Source organism: Somniosus microcephalus, chromosome 1, assembly GCF_052327205.1.
Source record: "Somniosus microcephalus isolate GS21.2 chromosome 1, FLI_Smic_1.0, whole genome shotgun sequence".
Classification (NCBI taxonomy): domain Eukaryota; kingdom Metazoa; phylum Chordata; class Chondrichthyes; order Squaliformes; family Somniosidae; genus Somniosus; species Somniosus microcephalus.
The window spans coordinates 21237796-21255071 of record NC_140987.1 but is presented as its reverse complement, the minus strand read 5'-3'; the positions used below and the strand labels follow the sequence as shown (position 1 = coordinate 21255071).

The window sequence follows — 17276 nt, the reverse complement described above, 5'->3', positions numbered from 1 at the left end:
GCCACCACTGGTGGGAAGGTGTAACTACAGCGTGACAAGTTTACATAGGCAGTTTGCATTACAAATGTGGACGTAGTGAACAAGTCGACCGAAAAGAGTGTCAAAAACATGTCATGTAATTTTATCTTTTAGACAAAGTGGAACGCAGATGTAAGATTTTCAATATATAGATTATTTCTTGCCCTACTCTGACTTAACCTCTCTGTGCCTTTTTATTAACAGGATGGTGTTTACCAATCGATGCAGCACTCCGTGGACTGGTTTGCTGATACGATCGGGGTTCCCAGTGTAAGAAAGTATAACAGTGTCCTCTTTGGGGGTGAGAATATTTTACTTGGTCGAAGGCAGCTATCGTGTATATCATAGCATTCCATTGTAGGATCTACTGTTCATTAACGACACAGCAGTGTAACTTAGTATAGTGCATTGGTAATGCTTCATCGAGTGTATACAGCTGTAAGACAGTGTTATTTATACTGCTGTAAGATAGTGTAGTGTATGATAGTGTAACATAGTGTGGTGTATGATAGTGTAACAGTGTGGTGTATGAGTGTGTAACATAGTGTGGTGTATGAGCGTGTAACATAGTGTGGTGTATGAGCGTGTAACATAGTGTGGTGTATGAGCGTGTAACATAGTGTGGTGTATGAGCGTGTAACATAGTGTGGTGTATGAGCGTGTAACATAGTGTGGTGTATGAGCGTGTAACATAGTGTGGTGTATGAGCGTGTAACATAGTGTGGTGTATGAGCGTGTAACATAGTGTGGTGTATGAGCGTGTAACAGTGTAGTGGATGATAGTGTAACATAGTGTGGTGTATGAGCGTGTAACATAGTGTGGTGTATGATAGTGTAACATAGTGTGGTGTAACATAGTGTGGTGGATGAGCGTGTAACATAGTGTGGTGTATGATAGTGTAACATAGTGTGGTGTAACATAGTGTGGTGGATGAGCGTGTAACATAGTGTGGTGTATGAGTGTGTAACATAGTGTGGTGGATGAGCGTGTAACATAGTGTGGTGTACGATAGTGTAACATAGTGTGGTGTATGAGCGTGTAACATAGTGTGGTGTATGAGCGTGTAACACAGTGTAGTGGATGATAGTGTAACATAGTGTGGTGTATGATAGTGTAACATAGTGTGGTGTATGAGCGTGTAACATAGTGTGGTGTAACATAGTGTGGTGTACGATAGTGTAACATAGTGTGGTGTATGAGCGTGTAACATAGTGTGGTGTATGAGCGTGTAACATAGTGTGGTGTATGAGTGTGTAACATAGTGTGATGTATGATAGTGTAACATAGTGTGGTGTATGAGCGTGTAACATAGTGTGGTGTATGAGCGTGTAACATAGTGTGATGTATGATAGTGTAACATAGTGTGGTGTATGAGCGTGTAACATAGTGTGGTGTATGAGTGTGTAACATAGTATGATGTATGATAGTGTAACATAGTGTGGTGTATGATAGTGTAACATAGTGTAGTGTATGAGCGTGTAACATAGTGTGGTGTATGATAGTGTAGTGTATGAGCGTGTAACATAGTGTGATGTATGATAGTGTAACATAGTGTGGTGTGTGAGCGTGTAACATAGTGTGGTGTTACAGTGGTGTGAAAATGGTCACTAAGAGATTGCAGAGAGGGGTTAGGAAAAATTTCCTTATGCGAAGAGTTGTTGAAACATGGAATGCTGTGCTACAGGGAGTCGTTGAGGCAGAGACCATCACAAATAAACTAGTCAACGGTCCGAGAATCCTCTCCCAAATCAGTTCTGTAAGACATCATCATCAACAACACCCTGCATTTCACACAAAGGGTAGTGGAAATCTGGAACTCTCTCCGCCAAAAGGCTGTGGATGCTGGGGGATAATTGGAGCTCTCCAGACTGAGGTCGATAGATGTTTTGTTGGGGGAGGGCATCCAGGGATACGGAGCTAAGGTGGGTAACTGGAGTTGAGGATCAGCCATGATCTAATTGAATCGGGGAACAGGCTCAAGGGGCTGAATGGCCTCCTCCTGTTCCTAATGTTTCTAACTTTTTGGATTGACAGTAACCGGCTTATGGCCTAGTTTTGGCCCACGATGCCCCTAAAGGCATTCAATCTGAAACTAGGATCCTCAGTTGCTACAGTCCCGCAGAGCGTAGTCTATTGAACTAGCGTTCACCAGAACTTGATGGACGTATGAGGATCTGAGAACACAGGACTCCTGTCACTGAAGCAGGTTGACTCACATGTGCCCATTCTTTTCCTTGCATCTGCACCCATCCAGGGCTCATTGGATCCATCTTCTCAGTGCTGCAGTTCCTCGTGTCTCCCGTGACCGGCGCTGCCTCCGACTACTTCGGCCGGAGGCTGCTGATGATGCTGACCACGGTAGGTTTGTTTGTCCCATCGGAAACAAGTACCCCGCTGGAGGTCAACCCAGTGTTCGGAGGCCAGAGCTCTGGTCTCCTGCTCGCCTGGGCTACGATGACACGGGGGAGGTGGGGTGGGACAATCTGCTCCCATTGGACGAGACTATCCCGCTGGAGGTCAACCCAGTGTTTGGAGGCCGGAGCTCTGGTCTCCACTCATCGGGATTATTTGGAATGGGGTGCCACACGCAGGTGGGATGCTACCACTGGGCCAAGGCTCACTCCAGAGTGTGTTCCTTATTTTTACACTTGTAAAAGAAAGAAAGACTTGCATTTATATAGCACCTTTCACGACCACCGGACGTCTCAAAGCACTTTACAGCCAATGAAGTACTTTTTTTTTAATGAAGTGTAGTCACTGTTGTAATGTAGGAAACGCAGCAGCCAATTTGCTCACAGCAAGCTCCCACACACAGCAATGTGATAATGATCAGATAATCTGTTTTTTTTTAGTGATGTTGATTGAGGGATAAATATTGGCCAGGGCACTGGGGAGAACTCCCCTGCTCTTCGAAATAGTGCCACGGGATCTTTTACGTCCACCTGAGAGAGCAGACGGGACTTCAGTTTAACATCTCATCCGAGAGATGGCACCTCTGACAGTGCAGCGCTCCCTCAACACTGCACCAGAGTGTCAGCCTCGATTACTTTGATCTATTCACAGTAGAAACCTCTTTCCATAATCTAGGAGACAGTAAACATGCATGAGGAAGTCCCCTACCCTCCAGTTTCTGTAAAGCGCTTTGGGGCCTCCTGAGGTTGCATTAGCCTTCACGATAACCATTTCGATGACGGGGACTCTTGCTGTGAAACCGTCCCTAGCTTTTTCTTAATGTTCATTCTCGGAATAAGGGCATCGCTGGCAAGGCCGGCATTTATTGCCCATCCCTAGTTGCACTGAGAAGGTGGTGGTGGGACAACTCCTTGGAACTGCTGCAGTCCTTGTGCTGATGGTGCTACCACGATGGTGTCCGGTAGAGAATTCCAGGATCATAGAATCTTACAGCACAGAAGGAGGCCCTTCGGCCCGTCGCGCCTGTGCCGGCTCTTTGAAAGAATTGTCCAATTTAGTGCCGCACCCCAGCCTTTTCTCCATAACCCTGCAAATGAGTCTTGACCCAGTGACGTTGAAGGAACGGGCGATGTGCGGGTGTGGGACCTGGAGGGGAACTTACATACGAACACACGAATTAGGAGCAGGAGTAGGCCACTCGTCCCCCTCGAGCCTGCTCCGCCATTCAATAAGATCATGGCTGATCTGATTACTCCACATTCCCGCCTACCCCGATAACCTTTCACCCCCTTGCTTATCCAGAATCTATCTACCTTTGCCTTAAAAATATTCAAAGACTCTGCTTCCACCGCCCTCTGAGGAAGAGAGTTCCAAAGACTCATTACCCTCTGTGAGAAAAAAATTCTTCTCATTACTGTCTTAAATGGGCGACCCCTTATTTTTAAACAGTGACCCCTAGTTCTAGATTCTCCCACAAGAGGAAACATCCTCTCCACATCCACCCTGTCCAGACCCCTCAGGATCTTATATGTTTCAATCAAGTCACCTCTTACTCTTCTAAACTCCAGCTGATACAAGCCTAGCCTGTCCAACCTTTCCTCATAAGACAAGCCGCCCATTGCAGGTATTAGTCTAGTAAACCTTCTCTGAACTGCTTCCAACACATTTACATCCTTCCTTAAATAAGGAGACCAATACTGTACACAGCACTCCAGATGTGGTCTCACCAATGCCCAGTATAACTGATGGTGTGGAGATGCCGGAGTTGGACTGGGGTGGACAAATGTAAGAAGTCACACAACACCAGGTTATAGTCCAACAGCTTTATTTGAAATCACAAGCTTTCAGAGCGCTGCTCCTTCGTCAGGTGAAGTGGAGAAATGCATAAAGACACAGCTTATATACATTATACACATTACCTGTAAACATCTGACATGATTCTCTGACTATATAAGCTGTGTCTTTATGCATTTCTCCACTTCACCTGACGAAGGAGCAGCGCTCCGAAAGCTTGTGATTTCAAATAAAGCTGTTGGACTATAACCTGGTGTTGTGTGACTTCTTACATCTGTATAACTGAAGCATAACCTCCCTACTTTTGTATTCAATTCCCCTCGCAATAAACGATAACATTCTAACTCGGAGTTCACGGTTTTACCAGGTGCACTCTTGCCCTCCCTGGTGAGGCAGAGGTCGCAGGGTAGGGAACCTGGCGAAGGGGACCTCGGTAGACATGAACAGTTTGGACATTTCTCACCGTTTCTTTCTTTCCTGTTTCCCAGGTCGGTCTCATTGTCTCTTACGCACTGTGGGCTCTCTCCAGGAACTTTGGGATCTTCCTTCTGTCCCGAGTTGTAGGAGGGATCAGCAAAGGGAACGTCAGTCTGTCGACCGCCATCATCGCGGACCTGCCGTCTCCGCGGGCCCGCAGCAAGGGAATGGTAAGAGCTGCGAGGAAGCAGCGTTTCAACAGGCGTTGGTGGTCTGTGTGGTAGGCCGGGGGAGCGGGGAGATGGGTTACCATAGCGACACATCATATAGTGACAACACTGTACTTGCACAGCGCCTCATCGCGCACCGAATTGTCTGGAAGTCTTGCATGCAGATTACACTGGGCAAATATTAATGTGCAAATGTTTAATTACATAGAATTTTACAGCACAGAAACCGGTCATTCGACCCAACTGGTCCATGACGGGGTTTGTATGCTCGACACCAGCCTCCTCCCAACCTATCCGCAAATCCTTCTATTCCCTTTTCCCTCATGTAGTTATCTAGATTCCCCTTAATTGCATCTATACTATTCGCCTCAACCACTCCCTGTGGGAGCGAGTTCCCCAATCTCACCACTCTCTGGGTAAAGAAGTTTCTCCTGAATTAATGTGTTGGCATGATTTTTTTTTTTTTGCTTGTGGGAGCTTGCTGTGTGCAAACTGGTTGCTGCATTTCCCACATTACAGCAGTGTCTACACTTCAGAAGTACTTCATTGGCTGTAAAGCGCTTTGGGACATGCTTTCTTTAAAACAAAAATTCTAATCGCGGTTACCTTTTTACTTCCCTTTTGTCCGCTTTCCACAGGCGATGATTGGCATTGCTTTTTCTCTTGGTTTCACGGTCGGGCCCATGATTGGGGCCTACTTTGCATCGAGTGCGGAGAAGGACGAAGCTTTCTTCCTGCAGCCTGCACAGCTGGCGATGATGTTCGCGGTGTCAGACCTGCTCTTCATCTTCTTCTTCCTCCCGGAGACCCTCCCCAAAGAGAAACGGGTAAGAAACGAGCGATCGCATCTTCCGGTGGACTTCTGTGTAGCAGCGTGGAGATTGGGGGGGAGGGGGTGCGTGGATTAGGGGGAGGGGTGCGGGGATTGGGGGGGAGGGGGTGCAGGGATTGGGGGGGAGGGGGTGCAGGGATTGGGGGGAGGGGGTGCGGGGATTGGGGGGAGGGGTGCGAGGATTGGGGGGGAGGGGTGCGGAGATTGGAGGGAGGGGGTGCGGGGATTGGGGGAGGGGGTGTGGGGATTGGGGGAGGGGGTGCGGGGATTGGGGGAGGGGGTGTGGGGATTGGGGGAGGGGGTGCTGGGATTGGGGGGAGGGGTGCAGGGATTGGGGAGGGGCTGCAGGAATTGGGGGGAGGGGCTGCGGGAATTGGGGGGAGGAGGTGTGGGGATTGAGGGGAAGGGGCTGCGGGGATTGAGGGGAAGGGGCTGCGGGGATTGGGGGGAAGGGGCTGCGGGGATTGGGGGGAGGGGTTGCGTGGATTAGGGGGAGGGGGTGCGGGGATTGGGGGGGAGGGGGTGCGGGGATTGGGGGGGAGGGGGTGCGGGGATTGGGGGGAGGGGGTGCGGGGATTGGGGGGAGGGGGTGCGGGGATTGGGGGGGAGGGGGTGCGGGGATTGGGGGGGAGGGGGTGCGGGGATTGGGGGGGGAGGGGTGCGGGGATTGGGGGGGGGGGTGTGGGGATTGGGGGGGGAGGGTGTGGGGATTGGGGGGGAGGGGTGCGGGGATTGGGGGGGAGGGGTGCGGAGATTGGAGGGAGGGGGTGCGGAGATTGGGGGGAGGGGGTGCAGGGATTGGGGAGGGGCTGCAGGAATTGGGAGGGGGTGTGGGGATTGGGGGAGGGGCTGCGGGAATTGGGGGGAGGAGGTGCGGGGATTGGGGGGAAGGGGCTGCGGGGATTGAGGGGAGGGGCTGCGGGAATTGGGGGGGAGGGGGAGGGGATTTGGGGGGAGGGGGTGCGGGGATGGGGGGAGGGGTTGCGGGGATTTGGGAGGAGGGGGTTGCGGGGATTAGGGGGGAGGGGTTGCGGGGATTAGGGGAGTTGCGGGGATTGAGGGGGTTGCGGGGATTGGGGGAGGGGGTTGCGGGGATTGGGGGGTTTGCGGGGGGAGGGGGTTGCGGGGATGGGGGGAGGGGTTGCGGGGATTTGGGAGGAGGGGGTTGCGGGGATTAGGGGAGTTGGGGGGGTTGCGGGGATTGGGGGAGGGGGTTGCGGGGATTGGGGGGTTTGCGGGGATTGGGGGAGGGGGTATGCGTCATAGGCGCAGGGTGAGGATGAAATGTGGAGGGTCTCACTGGGTCATGTGTGACTCTCAAGGATTCGTTTTCATTGTGTCAGCCGTGGCTCAGTGGGCAGCACCCTCGCCTCTGAGTCAGAAGGTTGTGGGTTCAAGTCCCACTCCAGAGACTTGAGCACAAAAAGCTAGGCTGACACTCCCAGTGCAGTGCTGAGGGAGTGCTGCACTGTCGGAGGTGCCGTCTTTCAGATGAGACGTTAAACCGAGGCCCCATCTGCCCTCTCGTGACGTGAAAGATCCCAGGGCACTATTTCGAAGAAGAGCATGTCCCGGCCAATATTTCTCCTTAAACCAACATTTCTAAAACAGATTATCTGGTCATTATCACATTGCTGTTTGTGGGAGCTTGCTGTGCGCATATTGGCTGCAGCGTTTCCCACATTACAACAGTGACTACACTTCAAAAAAGTACTTCATTGGCTGTAAAGCACTTTGGGACGTCCTGAGGTGGTGAAAGGCGCTATAGAAATGCAAGTCTTCTGATTCCTGTGGAGGGAGAAGAGAAAGAAAATATCCAGCTTTAGAAAATATCAAAGGAAAGTATAGCTGGTTGTCATCTCTCATTAACCGGTCAAACATTCCTGTACAATGCAAACAAATACATATAGAATTCTATCAGATGAGTTACAGTTACATGCTGTCTCCTCTGCACTGAACCACGGTTTCAACTGTGTCACAGTGACCACACTGCAGTGTTTGAAAACATTGAAAGGTTTGCCAAGCAGGGAATCTCCAGCAGAGGCAATCCTACCCCCACCTCCCCTTGAAGAAGTACGGGGTTCAATTTACTGTGTGTGCTAATCTTCAGCAAACTGGTTAACCCAAGAATGTCCAAACTTTGTGTCTTCACCAGTTTCCCCGGGTGTGTTATCGTGGAGCTTTGTTAGGGGGGCCCACGTGTAAAGTTAATTTGCGTATAGTTGATACTGACGAGACGGATATATTCTGATTCAGAATTCACCCTCCCACGAGGCAAACTTTCCCAACACCATCCCGACGTGGACATATATCGGCCGTTCAGTAACTAGTGGTGTTCCGCAGGGGTCAGTGCTGGGTCCCCAACTCTTTACAATCTATATTAACGATTTGGAGGAGGGGACCGAGTGTAACATATCAAAGTTTGCAGATGATACTAAGACGGGAGGGAAAGTAGTGAGTGAGGAGGACATAAAAAACCTGCAAGGGGACATAGACAGGCTAAGTAAGTGGGCAGAGATTTGGCAGATGGAATACAATACTGGAAAGTGTGAGGTTATGCACTTTGGCAGGAAAAATCGTAGAGCAAGTTATTATCTTAATGGCAAGAAACTGGAAAGTACTGAAGTACAAAGGGATCTGGGGGTCCTGGTGCACGAAACTCAAAAGGTTAGTATGCAGGTGCAGCAAGTGATTAAGAAAGCCAATGGAATGTTGGCTTTCATTGCTAGGGGGATAGAATATAAAAATAGGGAGGTATTGCTTCAGTTGTACAAGGTATTGGTGAGACCGCACCTGGAATACTGCGTACAGTTTTGGTGTCCATACTTAAGAAAGGACATACTTGCTCTCGAGTCAGTACAAAGAAGGTTCACTCGGTTAATCCCGGGGATGAGGGGATGGACATATGAAGAGAGGTTGAGTAGATTGGGACTCTACTCATTGGAGTTCAGAAGAATGAGAGGCGATCTTATTGAAACATATAAGATTGTGAAGGGGTTGGATCGGGTGGATGCGGGGAGGATGTTCCCGATGATGGGTGAAACTAGAACTAGGAGGCATAGTCTTAGAATAAGGGGCTGCTCTTTCAAAACTGAGATGAGGAGGAACTACTTCACTCAGAGGGTGGTAGGTCCATGGAATATGCTGCCCCAAAAAGCTGTAGAAGCTACATCATTACATAAATTTAAAACAGAAATAGACAGTTTCCTAGAAGTAAAGGGAATTAAGGGTTACGGGGAGCGGGCAGGAATTTGGACACGAGTCTAGGTTCGGATCGGTCATGGCCCTGTGGGTAGCGGAGCGGGCCCAGGGGCCGTGTAGCCTGATCCTGCTCCTATTTCGTGTGTCTAATTCTGTTAGATTCAGGAGATGGTTCTGTGATAGTGGATTGGCGGTTAGGATCAGATCAGCCATGATCTTATTGAATGGCGGAGCAGGCTCGAGGGGCCGATTGGCCTACTCCTGCTCCTATTTCTTATGTTCTTATGTTCCTTCATCGTCGCTGGGTCAAAATCCTGGAACTCCCTCCCTAACCGCTCTGTGGGAGTACCTTCACCACACAGACTGCAGCGGTTCAAGAAGGCGGCTCACCACCACCTTCTCGAGGGCAACTCGGGATGGGCAATAAATGCCGGCCTTGCCAGCGACGCCCGCACATCCCATGAACAAATATTTAAAACAGCCTTCAGGCCCACAATGTTCAAACAGGACAGTAAGAAGTAGAAGCACCAATTGGACTGTGTTGCCTGGGACTCATGGGCTGGATTACCAGGATTTAAGGGTTTGAAATGGCCTGTGGGGTGTAGTTTGGATACTCCTGGGTTACATTCCTGTCTCTGCTAGTTTTATGTAATTGTTAAGCTCAATGTTATTGACTGTCAAACTGCTGCTGGCAGAAGTTTAACACCAGCGCACGGTGGAAATCAAACCCTATAAAGTCCAGAAGGGCATCGGGATCAGATCAGTATTTGTTTCTCCAGTTAGGTTCTTGGTCGACACCATTTTCTGGGTGCAAATAATCTTTATCGAGTTTGGCCGAGTCTAGACAGCCTCAATGTCTAATGCAATAGTCATACAGAGAAATAAACAATATTACCTGCTTTCGCTCTGGGCAAAGAAGGTAACCATCGTCGATTCTTTTGTTCTTGTCTCTCTACAAATTGTAAAGGATATCTTAAGATCTTTATAGGGCTCTAGTCACGCACACCCATCCTTGTAACTTTGATAATTCGTAATGGGGCGATAGGAGTTGTTTTTCAGTTTCCTAGCTGATCTGTTGCTCATTGTTTGTGATATAGGCTACCCATGTTCCTTTTAAGTTCGCGGCTGCGCCACGCTCTGGAGGTCCCGCACAGCTGGCTCACCGGCTCTTCAAGGGAAAAACTGCGTGACGTAAGAAAACTACTAGGCATTGGTCTGAGTATTAAACAAGGCTTTAATCAACTGGTTTTCAACATGGAGATCTAGTTGTGTCCTTCACTAGTTCCTGTTAAAAAATGTCCTGAGCAAGCTGGGCCCATGCCCGAGTATTTATACTCTCCCTGGACAGCGCCACCAGCAGGCCGCCCTGTATTACTTCATAAGTCATTTCCACATGAATGACAAGATTCATGTCATCGCGTGTGCGCTGAATTTTGAATGGGCTGCGCAGCCCATTAAAGGGGCCGACCGGCCCCAAAAAGAAATTAGAGGGAACATTGTAGGCAACCCTCTTATCTGGGAGAATCTTGACCCTTTACTCACCATTCCTTGCTAACAAAAGACCTCTCCTTGCTGACAAAGATTTTCCTTGCTAAATGTCATCCATACCGGGAATTATTTCTAGCTACAGTACAAGTCTACAAGCTATTTATAAGTTGAAAAGAAAGCAAAAACCATAATCATTTGAGAGTAAACAAAATACTAATCCTATACACGACTAGGGTATCTTACACTCTGGTACAGCCGAGCTGGTCTCTCTTGGAAGCAGTTTGGGCATCTTGTGTTCAACAGGGTTCACATACTGTCCAAATATCTGATTAATACAACAGTGTAAGCCAGAAGAAATGAAAAGAAAGACTTGCCTTTATATAGTAGCCTTCATGACTTCACGGCATCTACAGCCAATGAGGTACTTTTTGAAGCGTAGTCACTGTTGTAATGTGGGAAACGCGCAGCCAATTTGCGCACAGCAAGCTCCCACAAACAGCGAGGTGATAATGACCAGATCTTCTGTGTTTAGCGATGTTGGTTGAGGGATAAGAATAGGGTGTCTTGCACTCCATCACTCTCCTCTGATTCCTGCCTCAGGTCTCCTCAGTCTCGTCCAACTTTCGCGATGCCGTCGACCTCCTCAGTCCAGTGGCGCTGTTTCGATTCTCTGCTGTCCGACGACGGGTGGATTCCCCCTCTCCGGAAGGTGCGTGACTATCCAGCGACTCGCCTAGGAATCTCCTCCCCCTTTTATTCCACCACCTACCGATTTACTAAGTCTACTCAGTGTAACCTGTCGGTGACGGTAAGACGCTGGCCCCTTGCTGGGATACAGTCCCGCGGGCACTGGTTGTCCTGGGAATATAGGAATATTGTTAGAACATAAGAACATAAGAAGTAAGAGCAGGAGTAGGCCATTCGGCCCCTCGAGCCTGCTCCGCCATTCAATAAGATCATGGCTGATCTTCAACCTCATCTCCACTTTCCTGCCCGATCTCCATATCCCCCGATTCCCCTAGAGTCCAAAAATCTATCTCAGCCTTGAATATACTCAAAGACTCAGCATTCACAGCCCTTTGGGGCAGAGAATTCCAAAGATTCACAACCCTCTGAGTGAAGAAATTCCTTCTCATCTCAGTCTTAAATGACCGACCCCTTATCCTGAGACTGTGCCCCTAGTTCTAGACGCTCCAGCCAGGGGAAACAACCTCTCAGCATCTACCCTGTCAATCCCCCTCAGAATCTTATATGTTTCAATGAGATCACCTCTCATTCTTCTAAACTCCAGAGAGTATCGGCCCATTCTACACAATCTCTCATCATAGGACAGCCCTCTCATCCCAGGAATCAATCTAGTGAACCTTCGTTGCACCGCCTCCAAGGCAAGTGTATCCTTCCTTAGATCAGGAGACCAAAACTGTGCACAGTACTCCAGGTGTGGTCTCACCAAGGCCCTGTACAATTGTAGCAAGACTTCCTTACTCTTATACTCCAACCCGCTTGCAATAAAGGCCAACTTGGCACTTGCCTTCCTTATTGCTTGCTGTACCTGCACGCTAACTTTCTGTGTTTCTTGCATGAGGGCACCCTTAGATAATAAAAAAAATACCAAGGTCTATCTAGTTCGCCTTCTACCATCCTGCTAGTCGCTCAATACAACGATAATGGAGTTGTTGACTAATCATAGCAATCAATCTCTATCAATTAGGCTACAGAACTAGATGGATTGTGGTCTTTTTTCATCTAGCAATTCCTATGTTGCAATGAGAAATGGGATGTGGCACTATATAACAACATCTTGCATTTATACAGCGCCTTTAACATAGTAAAACGCCCCAGGGCGCTTCACAGGAGTGTAATCAGACAACATTTGACACCGAGCCACATCAGGAGATATTAGGACAAGTGACCAAAAGCTTGGTCAAAAAGGTCGGTTTTAAGGAGCGTCTTAAAGGAGGAGAGAGAAGCGGAGAGGTTTAGGGAGGGAATTCCAGAGCTTAGGGCCCAGGCAGCTGAAGGCACGGCCGCCAATGGTGGAGCAATTAAAATTGGGGATGCGCAAGAGGCCAGAATTGGAGGAGCGCAGAGGAGGCCAGAATTGGAGGAGCGCAGAGATCTCGGAGGGTTGAGGGGCTGGAGGAGGTTACAGAGATGGGGAGGGATTTGAAAACAAGGATGAGAATTTTTAAATGCAAGTCCTTCTTTATATGACTCTTGCTAATTGAACAACCGTGATCCAATGTCACACGTAAATTAGACTGATTGTTGCCCCCTCTCTCCCCCCCCCCCCCCCCCACCTTCACTGATTTTTTTCCACTTAAAGTCCCTCCCTTCATCATTAACCATTCTCACAAGGAGCGGGCATTCCATCCTCCGCCAGTGCTGTTCTCGAGCCGGTCACATACGCGTGGGAAGGCAGCCCAGCAGTGTAGTCACTACAATCTCAGTGAAGTGGAATGGCGAGTATGTGAAATTTTAGGGGTAATTTTAATCTAACTCGGGGGAAACCACGGGATCGGGTGGAATGCCGGTTTTTACACCTCGCTCAATATTGACTTCAGTGGAGAGTAATATCGGGGAAGGGTGCAAAGTCAACGTTGCACCCGATCCTGTCGATTTGCCGACCAGCGCGGGTTAGGTTTAAAATTTACCCCCCTTGAGTCCGCAGAGCGACTGTAGGAAATGGGAAAATGTGACACTGGGGCGAAGAGGGGGATTGGGGCAAGTAGGAGATGGGAGGGCTTTTCTGACGTTTGCCTCTCCGCAGGTTCTGTCGAAAAAAGTTCCCGCTCTTGAAACCATCCCTCGCTGAAGCAGCGTGTTCACAGTGTGCTTTAGCCTATAGGAAAGCTGTGATATAGCCGCTGGTGTCTGTCCGGCTTCCCTAAGTCCATCTGTGCTCTCAGGGTCAAGTACGTGAGACATCGATCCTGCACTGAGTCCTGTTCACCCATCACCCCATTCCTCACTGACCTACATTGGCTGCTTATATTCCAATGCTTCAAGATTGAAATCCGCATCCTCCTCTTTAAATCCCCCCCCCGTGACTTTACCACTCCCCCCCCCCCACCGCCCCCCCCCCCCATCTTTGAAACCACCCCCACCCCCCCGAACTCTCCTCTTCTGAATGGCATCACGTGTGTTCCCCTCCCCTCCTCCTTCGCCCCTCCGTTGGTGGCCGTGCCTTCAGCCACCAGGGTCCTACACCAATGTTCCCTCTAATTGGCTGTCTTGGGTGCGCGGTCCCTTTAACGGGCTACGCGGCCCATTCAAAGCTTCGGCATGCGAGAGATTTCCCATTGGATAAGCCAGTCCTGGGCTGCGCGGGACTGCAGGGGAGCACTGTGTGCGGAAACTTATCTGGGATCACGTAGGGCGGTGCGCCAATCAGGAAACGGGAGTCTCCGATGCCCATTCACGATTTTTTTTAAATGCTTAATTTTAGCGGAGGCGATGTAAATATCCTGCTTGTGCAGGTTTCTTGTGTGCAAAAATTTCACTGCGGGGAAATTGCATTTCATTAATTGTTTGTTAACTCGGTTCAAATCGTGGAAGCCTCAGGGAATAGTCAGCTGTGTCACCGGCATTTCAAGCAGTTAACCGAAAATGCTAGACACTTGTTTTTTCCTTTTTTCCCTGTTGTGGGTGAACCAGTTTGGTGAAATACATCGCAGCTACTGCACAAGGGGCATCTTTTTCCAATTAAAAACATCCTCGTAATCTTGCCCTGAAATGAAAAGGACGTCGATGATTTTGGCCATTTGTTTTCACCCTTTGCCTATTTGTCTCCGTGAATTGTGTTGGGATCAACGTAATAATTAGAAAGAGGAGCTTTTAGTTTGGTGCCTGTAGATATTTACTTTGAAGATTAATTTTGAATTACATTTTTATCATTATGTAAATAACTGCTGTATATTTCAAGCTGCTGCATATCTCCCTCCCCCCCCCCCCCTTCCCCTTACGCTGTGCCACAACAGGCTCCTGCGCCTGTTTGCACCAGCCGTAAAATTTTTCCTGCGTAATTGCTGGCAGTTGGTGGGCAATTAGCTCAACTCTGCGCCAGCAATAAGGTTTTGACAGTCACAGCGGATGATCTGCCAAGTGGGAACTTGACAGATCGCAAGTTGGGATTTCCCGAACCAGTGGTCAATTTCAATGGCGGTATGACGGCATACTCTGAGAGTACGCCGTCGCACCGACCGCAAATTCTGCCCCGATCTGTTATATTGAGAGGGACGCCGATGAGACAGTATTTACAGCACAGAAACGGGCCATTCGGGGTTTGTGCCCCACATGAACCTCCTTCCACCCTACTGTAGATGGATTAACAAGTGTGGGAAGACATCTGTGTAATGTCTGGCGAAGAACAGAATGTGTTTACAGTATTTCTTTTTGTATAATTATCCAGGTATGCAGACCCTTAAAGTTCTGGGACTGGTGTACTTCCTCTACCTCTTTCTGTTCTCCGGCCTGGAGTACACACTCAGCTTCCTCACTCACCAACGCTTCCATTTCAACAGGTATGAGGCGCCTCTTTTATTCAGCCAGTTCCCGTTCATCGAAGCAACTCCTAACCGTTTCTTTAAAAATTGTCTAATTAATAGAAAGTGGACGTTCGTGGATTGTGACTTTTAAAATTCATTCTCGGCAGGTGGGCGTCGTTGGCAAGGCCGGCGTTTATTGCCCATCCCGAGTTGCCCTTGAGAAGGTGGTGGTCTGATACAACTGAAAGGCCACCTCAAAGGGCAGTTCGGCGTCAACCATGTTGATGTGGGATGGAGCCACGTATAGGGCCAGAGCGGTTGCCACGTTTTCCTACATTACAACAGTGGCCACACTTAAAAAATAAAAGGACTTCATTGGTTGTAAAGCGCTTTGGGTCGTCCTGAGGCTGTGAAAGGTGCTATAAAAATGCAAGTCCCTCTTCTACGCTATTGTTGTAATATTGAGGTCATCCAAAACTTGGCTGCCTGTGTCCTAACTCGCACCAAGTCCCGTTCGCACCATCTCCCCTGTGCTCACTGACCTACATTGGCTCCCGGTTAAGCAACGCCTCGATTTTAAAATTCTCACCCTTGTTTTCGAATCCCTCCGTGGCCTCGCCCCCCCCTCCCTATCTCTGTAATCTCCTTCAGCCCCACAACCCCCCCCCCCCCCCCCGAGATATCTGCGCTCCTCTAATTCTGCCCTCTTGGACATCGCTGATTATAATCGCTCCACCATTGGTGACCGTGCCTTCTGTTGCCTCGGCCCTAAGCTCTGGAATTCCCTCCCTAAACCTCTCCGCCTCTCTACCTCTCTATCCTCCTTTAAGACGCTCCTTAAAACTGACCTCTTTGACCAAGCTTTTGGTCACCTGCCCTAATTTATCCTTATGTGGATCGGTGTCAAATTTTTTGTCTTCAAATACTCCTGTGAAGCACCTTGGGACGTTTTACTCTGTTAAAGGCGCTATATAAATACAAGTTATTATTACGCTATAGGGCTAATTCTGCGATTCCGATGCTCCTGTCCAGGAAGCCAGGGTCGGAGGTTGCAGACGGAGCTACAATACCGTAGCCCCCGATTCTCCGACCCGCGATTCGCGCAGATTTCCTTCCCTGAAAGGGGCACCAGTGAACCAGTCGGGATTTTCCGACAATCCTGACAGCTTCGCGGTCACTTTTACCGAAACCAGCTTTTTGTTTCCAGATTTATTTTTTTTTAAGAACTGAATTGAAATGATCAAACTGCCCCTGGCGGGATTAATGTCCTTTTAGTGGAAGGAAACCCCGCCGTCCTTACCCGGTCTGGGCCTATATGTGACTCCAGTCTCACACCAACGCGGTTAACTCTTAACTGCCCTCTGAGGGGGCCCAGTGAGCCCCTCAAAGTATCAAACAACCACCACCAACTTTTCAGGGCAACGGGGGGATGGGCAATAAATGCCGGCTGTGCCAGCGACGCCCACACAGAATCATGTAGCACAGAAGGAGGCCATTTGGCCCATTGTGCCTGTGAATGAATATTTAAGGGCAGCATGGTGGCATAGTGGTTAGCACTGTTGCCTCACAGCGCCAGGGACCCGGTTCGAATCCGGCCTTGGGTGACTGTCTGTGTGGAGTTTGCACATTCTCCCCGTGTTTGCGTGGGTTTCCTCTGGGTGCTCCGGTTTCCCTCCCACAGTCCAAAAATGTGCGGGTTAGGTTGATTGGCTGTGATAAATTGACCATTAGTGTTAGGGGGATTAAATACATGGGGTTACGGGGATCGGGGTGGGATATGTGTCGGTGCAGGCTCGATGGCTGAAATGGCCTCTATCTGCACTGTGGGGTTCTGTGATTCTGTGAAAAGGAAAAGGAAATTCTGTCCACAGGTGTGATTTCTTTCATTCCCTTGCATCTTTGTTCTCTCTTTAATATATACATATATATTTTTTTTTTACCAGTATGCAACAAGGGAAAATGTTCTTCTTTGTGGGGATTACGATGGCACTAGTCCAGGGTGGATATGCTCGAAGGATCAAACCTGGAGATGAAATCAAAGCTGTAAAGAGGGTAAGTGATGGAGAGCCTGCCGCAAGATTGGCTGCACCACCGAGGGCCTCGTGATCCAGAACCAAAAAACTCGCCTGTAAAATAAATATCATCATACGTTCAATAGTAACTTTCAAAAGGGAATTGGATATATACTTAAGCAAGTTAACATTTGCAGTGCGATGGGGAGGGAGTGGGACTAATCGGAGAGCTCTTTCAGAGAGCCGGCACAGGCACGGTGGACTGAATGGCCTCCGCCTGTGCTGTATCGTTCTCTGATTCTATGTTCGTTGCTTCACGAAGCTCCAAAAAAAAGGTCAACGAAAAGTGTTTAGAGATTGGGGCGGGAGAGAGGAGGGGGTAGT

At 49.1% G+C, this 17276-nt stretch overlaps 1 protein-coding gene across 1 annotated transcript in view; it reads left to right on the top strand.

The window, feature by feature from the left end:
* Window positions 1-17276, top strand: part of slc75a1 (solute carrier family 75 member 1) — a 53957-nt gene that overhangs the window by 25110 nt on the left and 11571 nt on the right. Inside the window, exons 3-9 of the mRNA XM_085974539.1 lie at window positions 223-319; window positions 2274-2377; window positions 4714-4872; window positions 5511-5699; window positions 10994-11102; window positions 14805-14916; window positions 16824-16932. Coding sequence (XP_085830665.1) covers window positions 223-319; window positions 2274-2377; window positions 4714-4872; window positions 5511-5699; window positions 10994-11102; window positions 14805-14916; window positions 16824-16932 — 879 coding nt within the window. The remainder of the gene's footprint in view (window positions 1-222; window positions 320-2273; window positions 2378-4713; window positions 4873-5510; window positions 5700-10993; window positions 11103-14804; window positions 14917-16823; window positions 16933-17276) is intronic.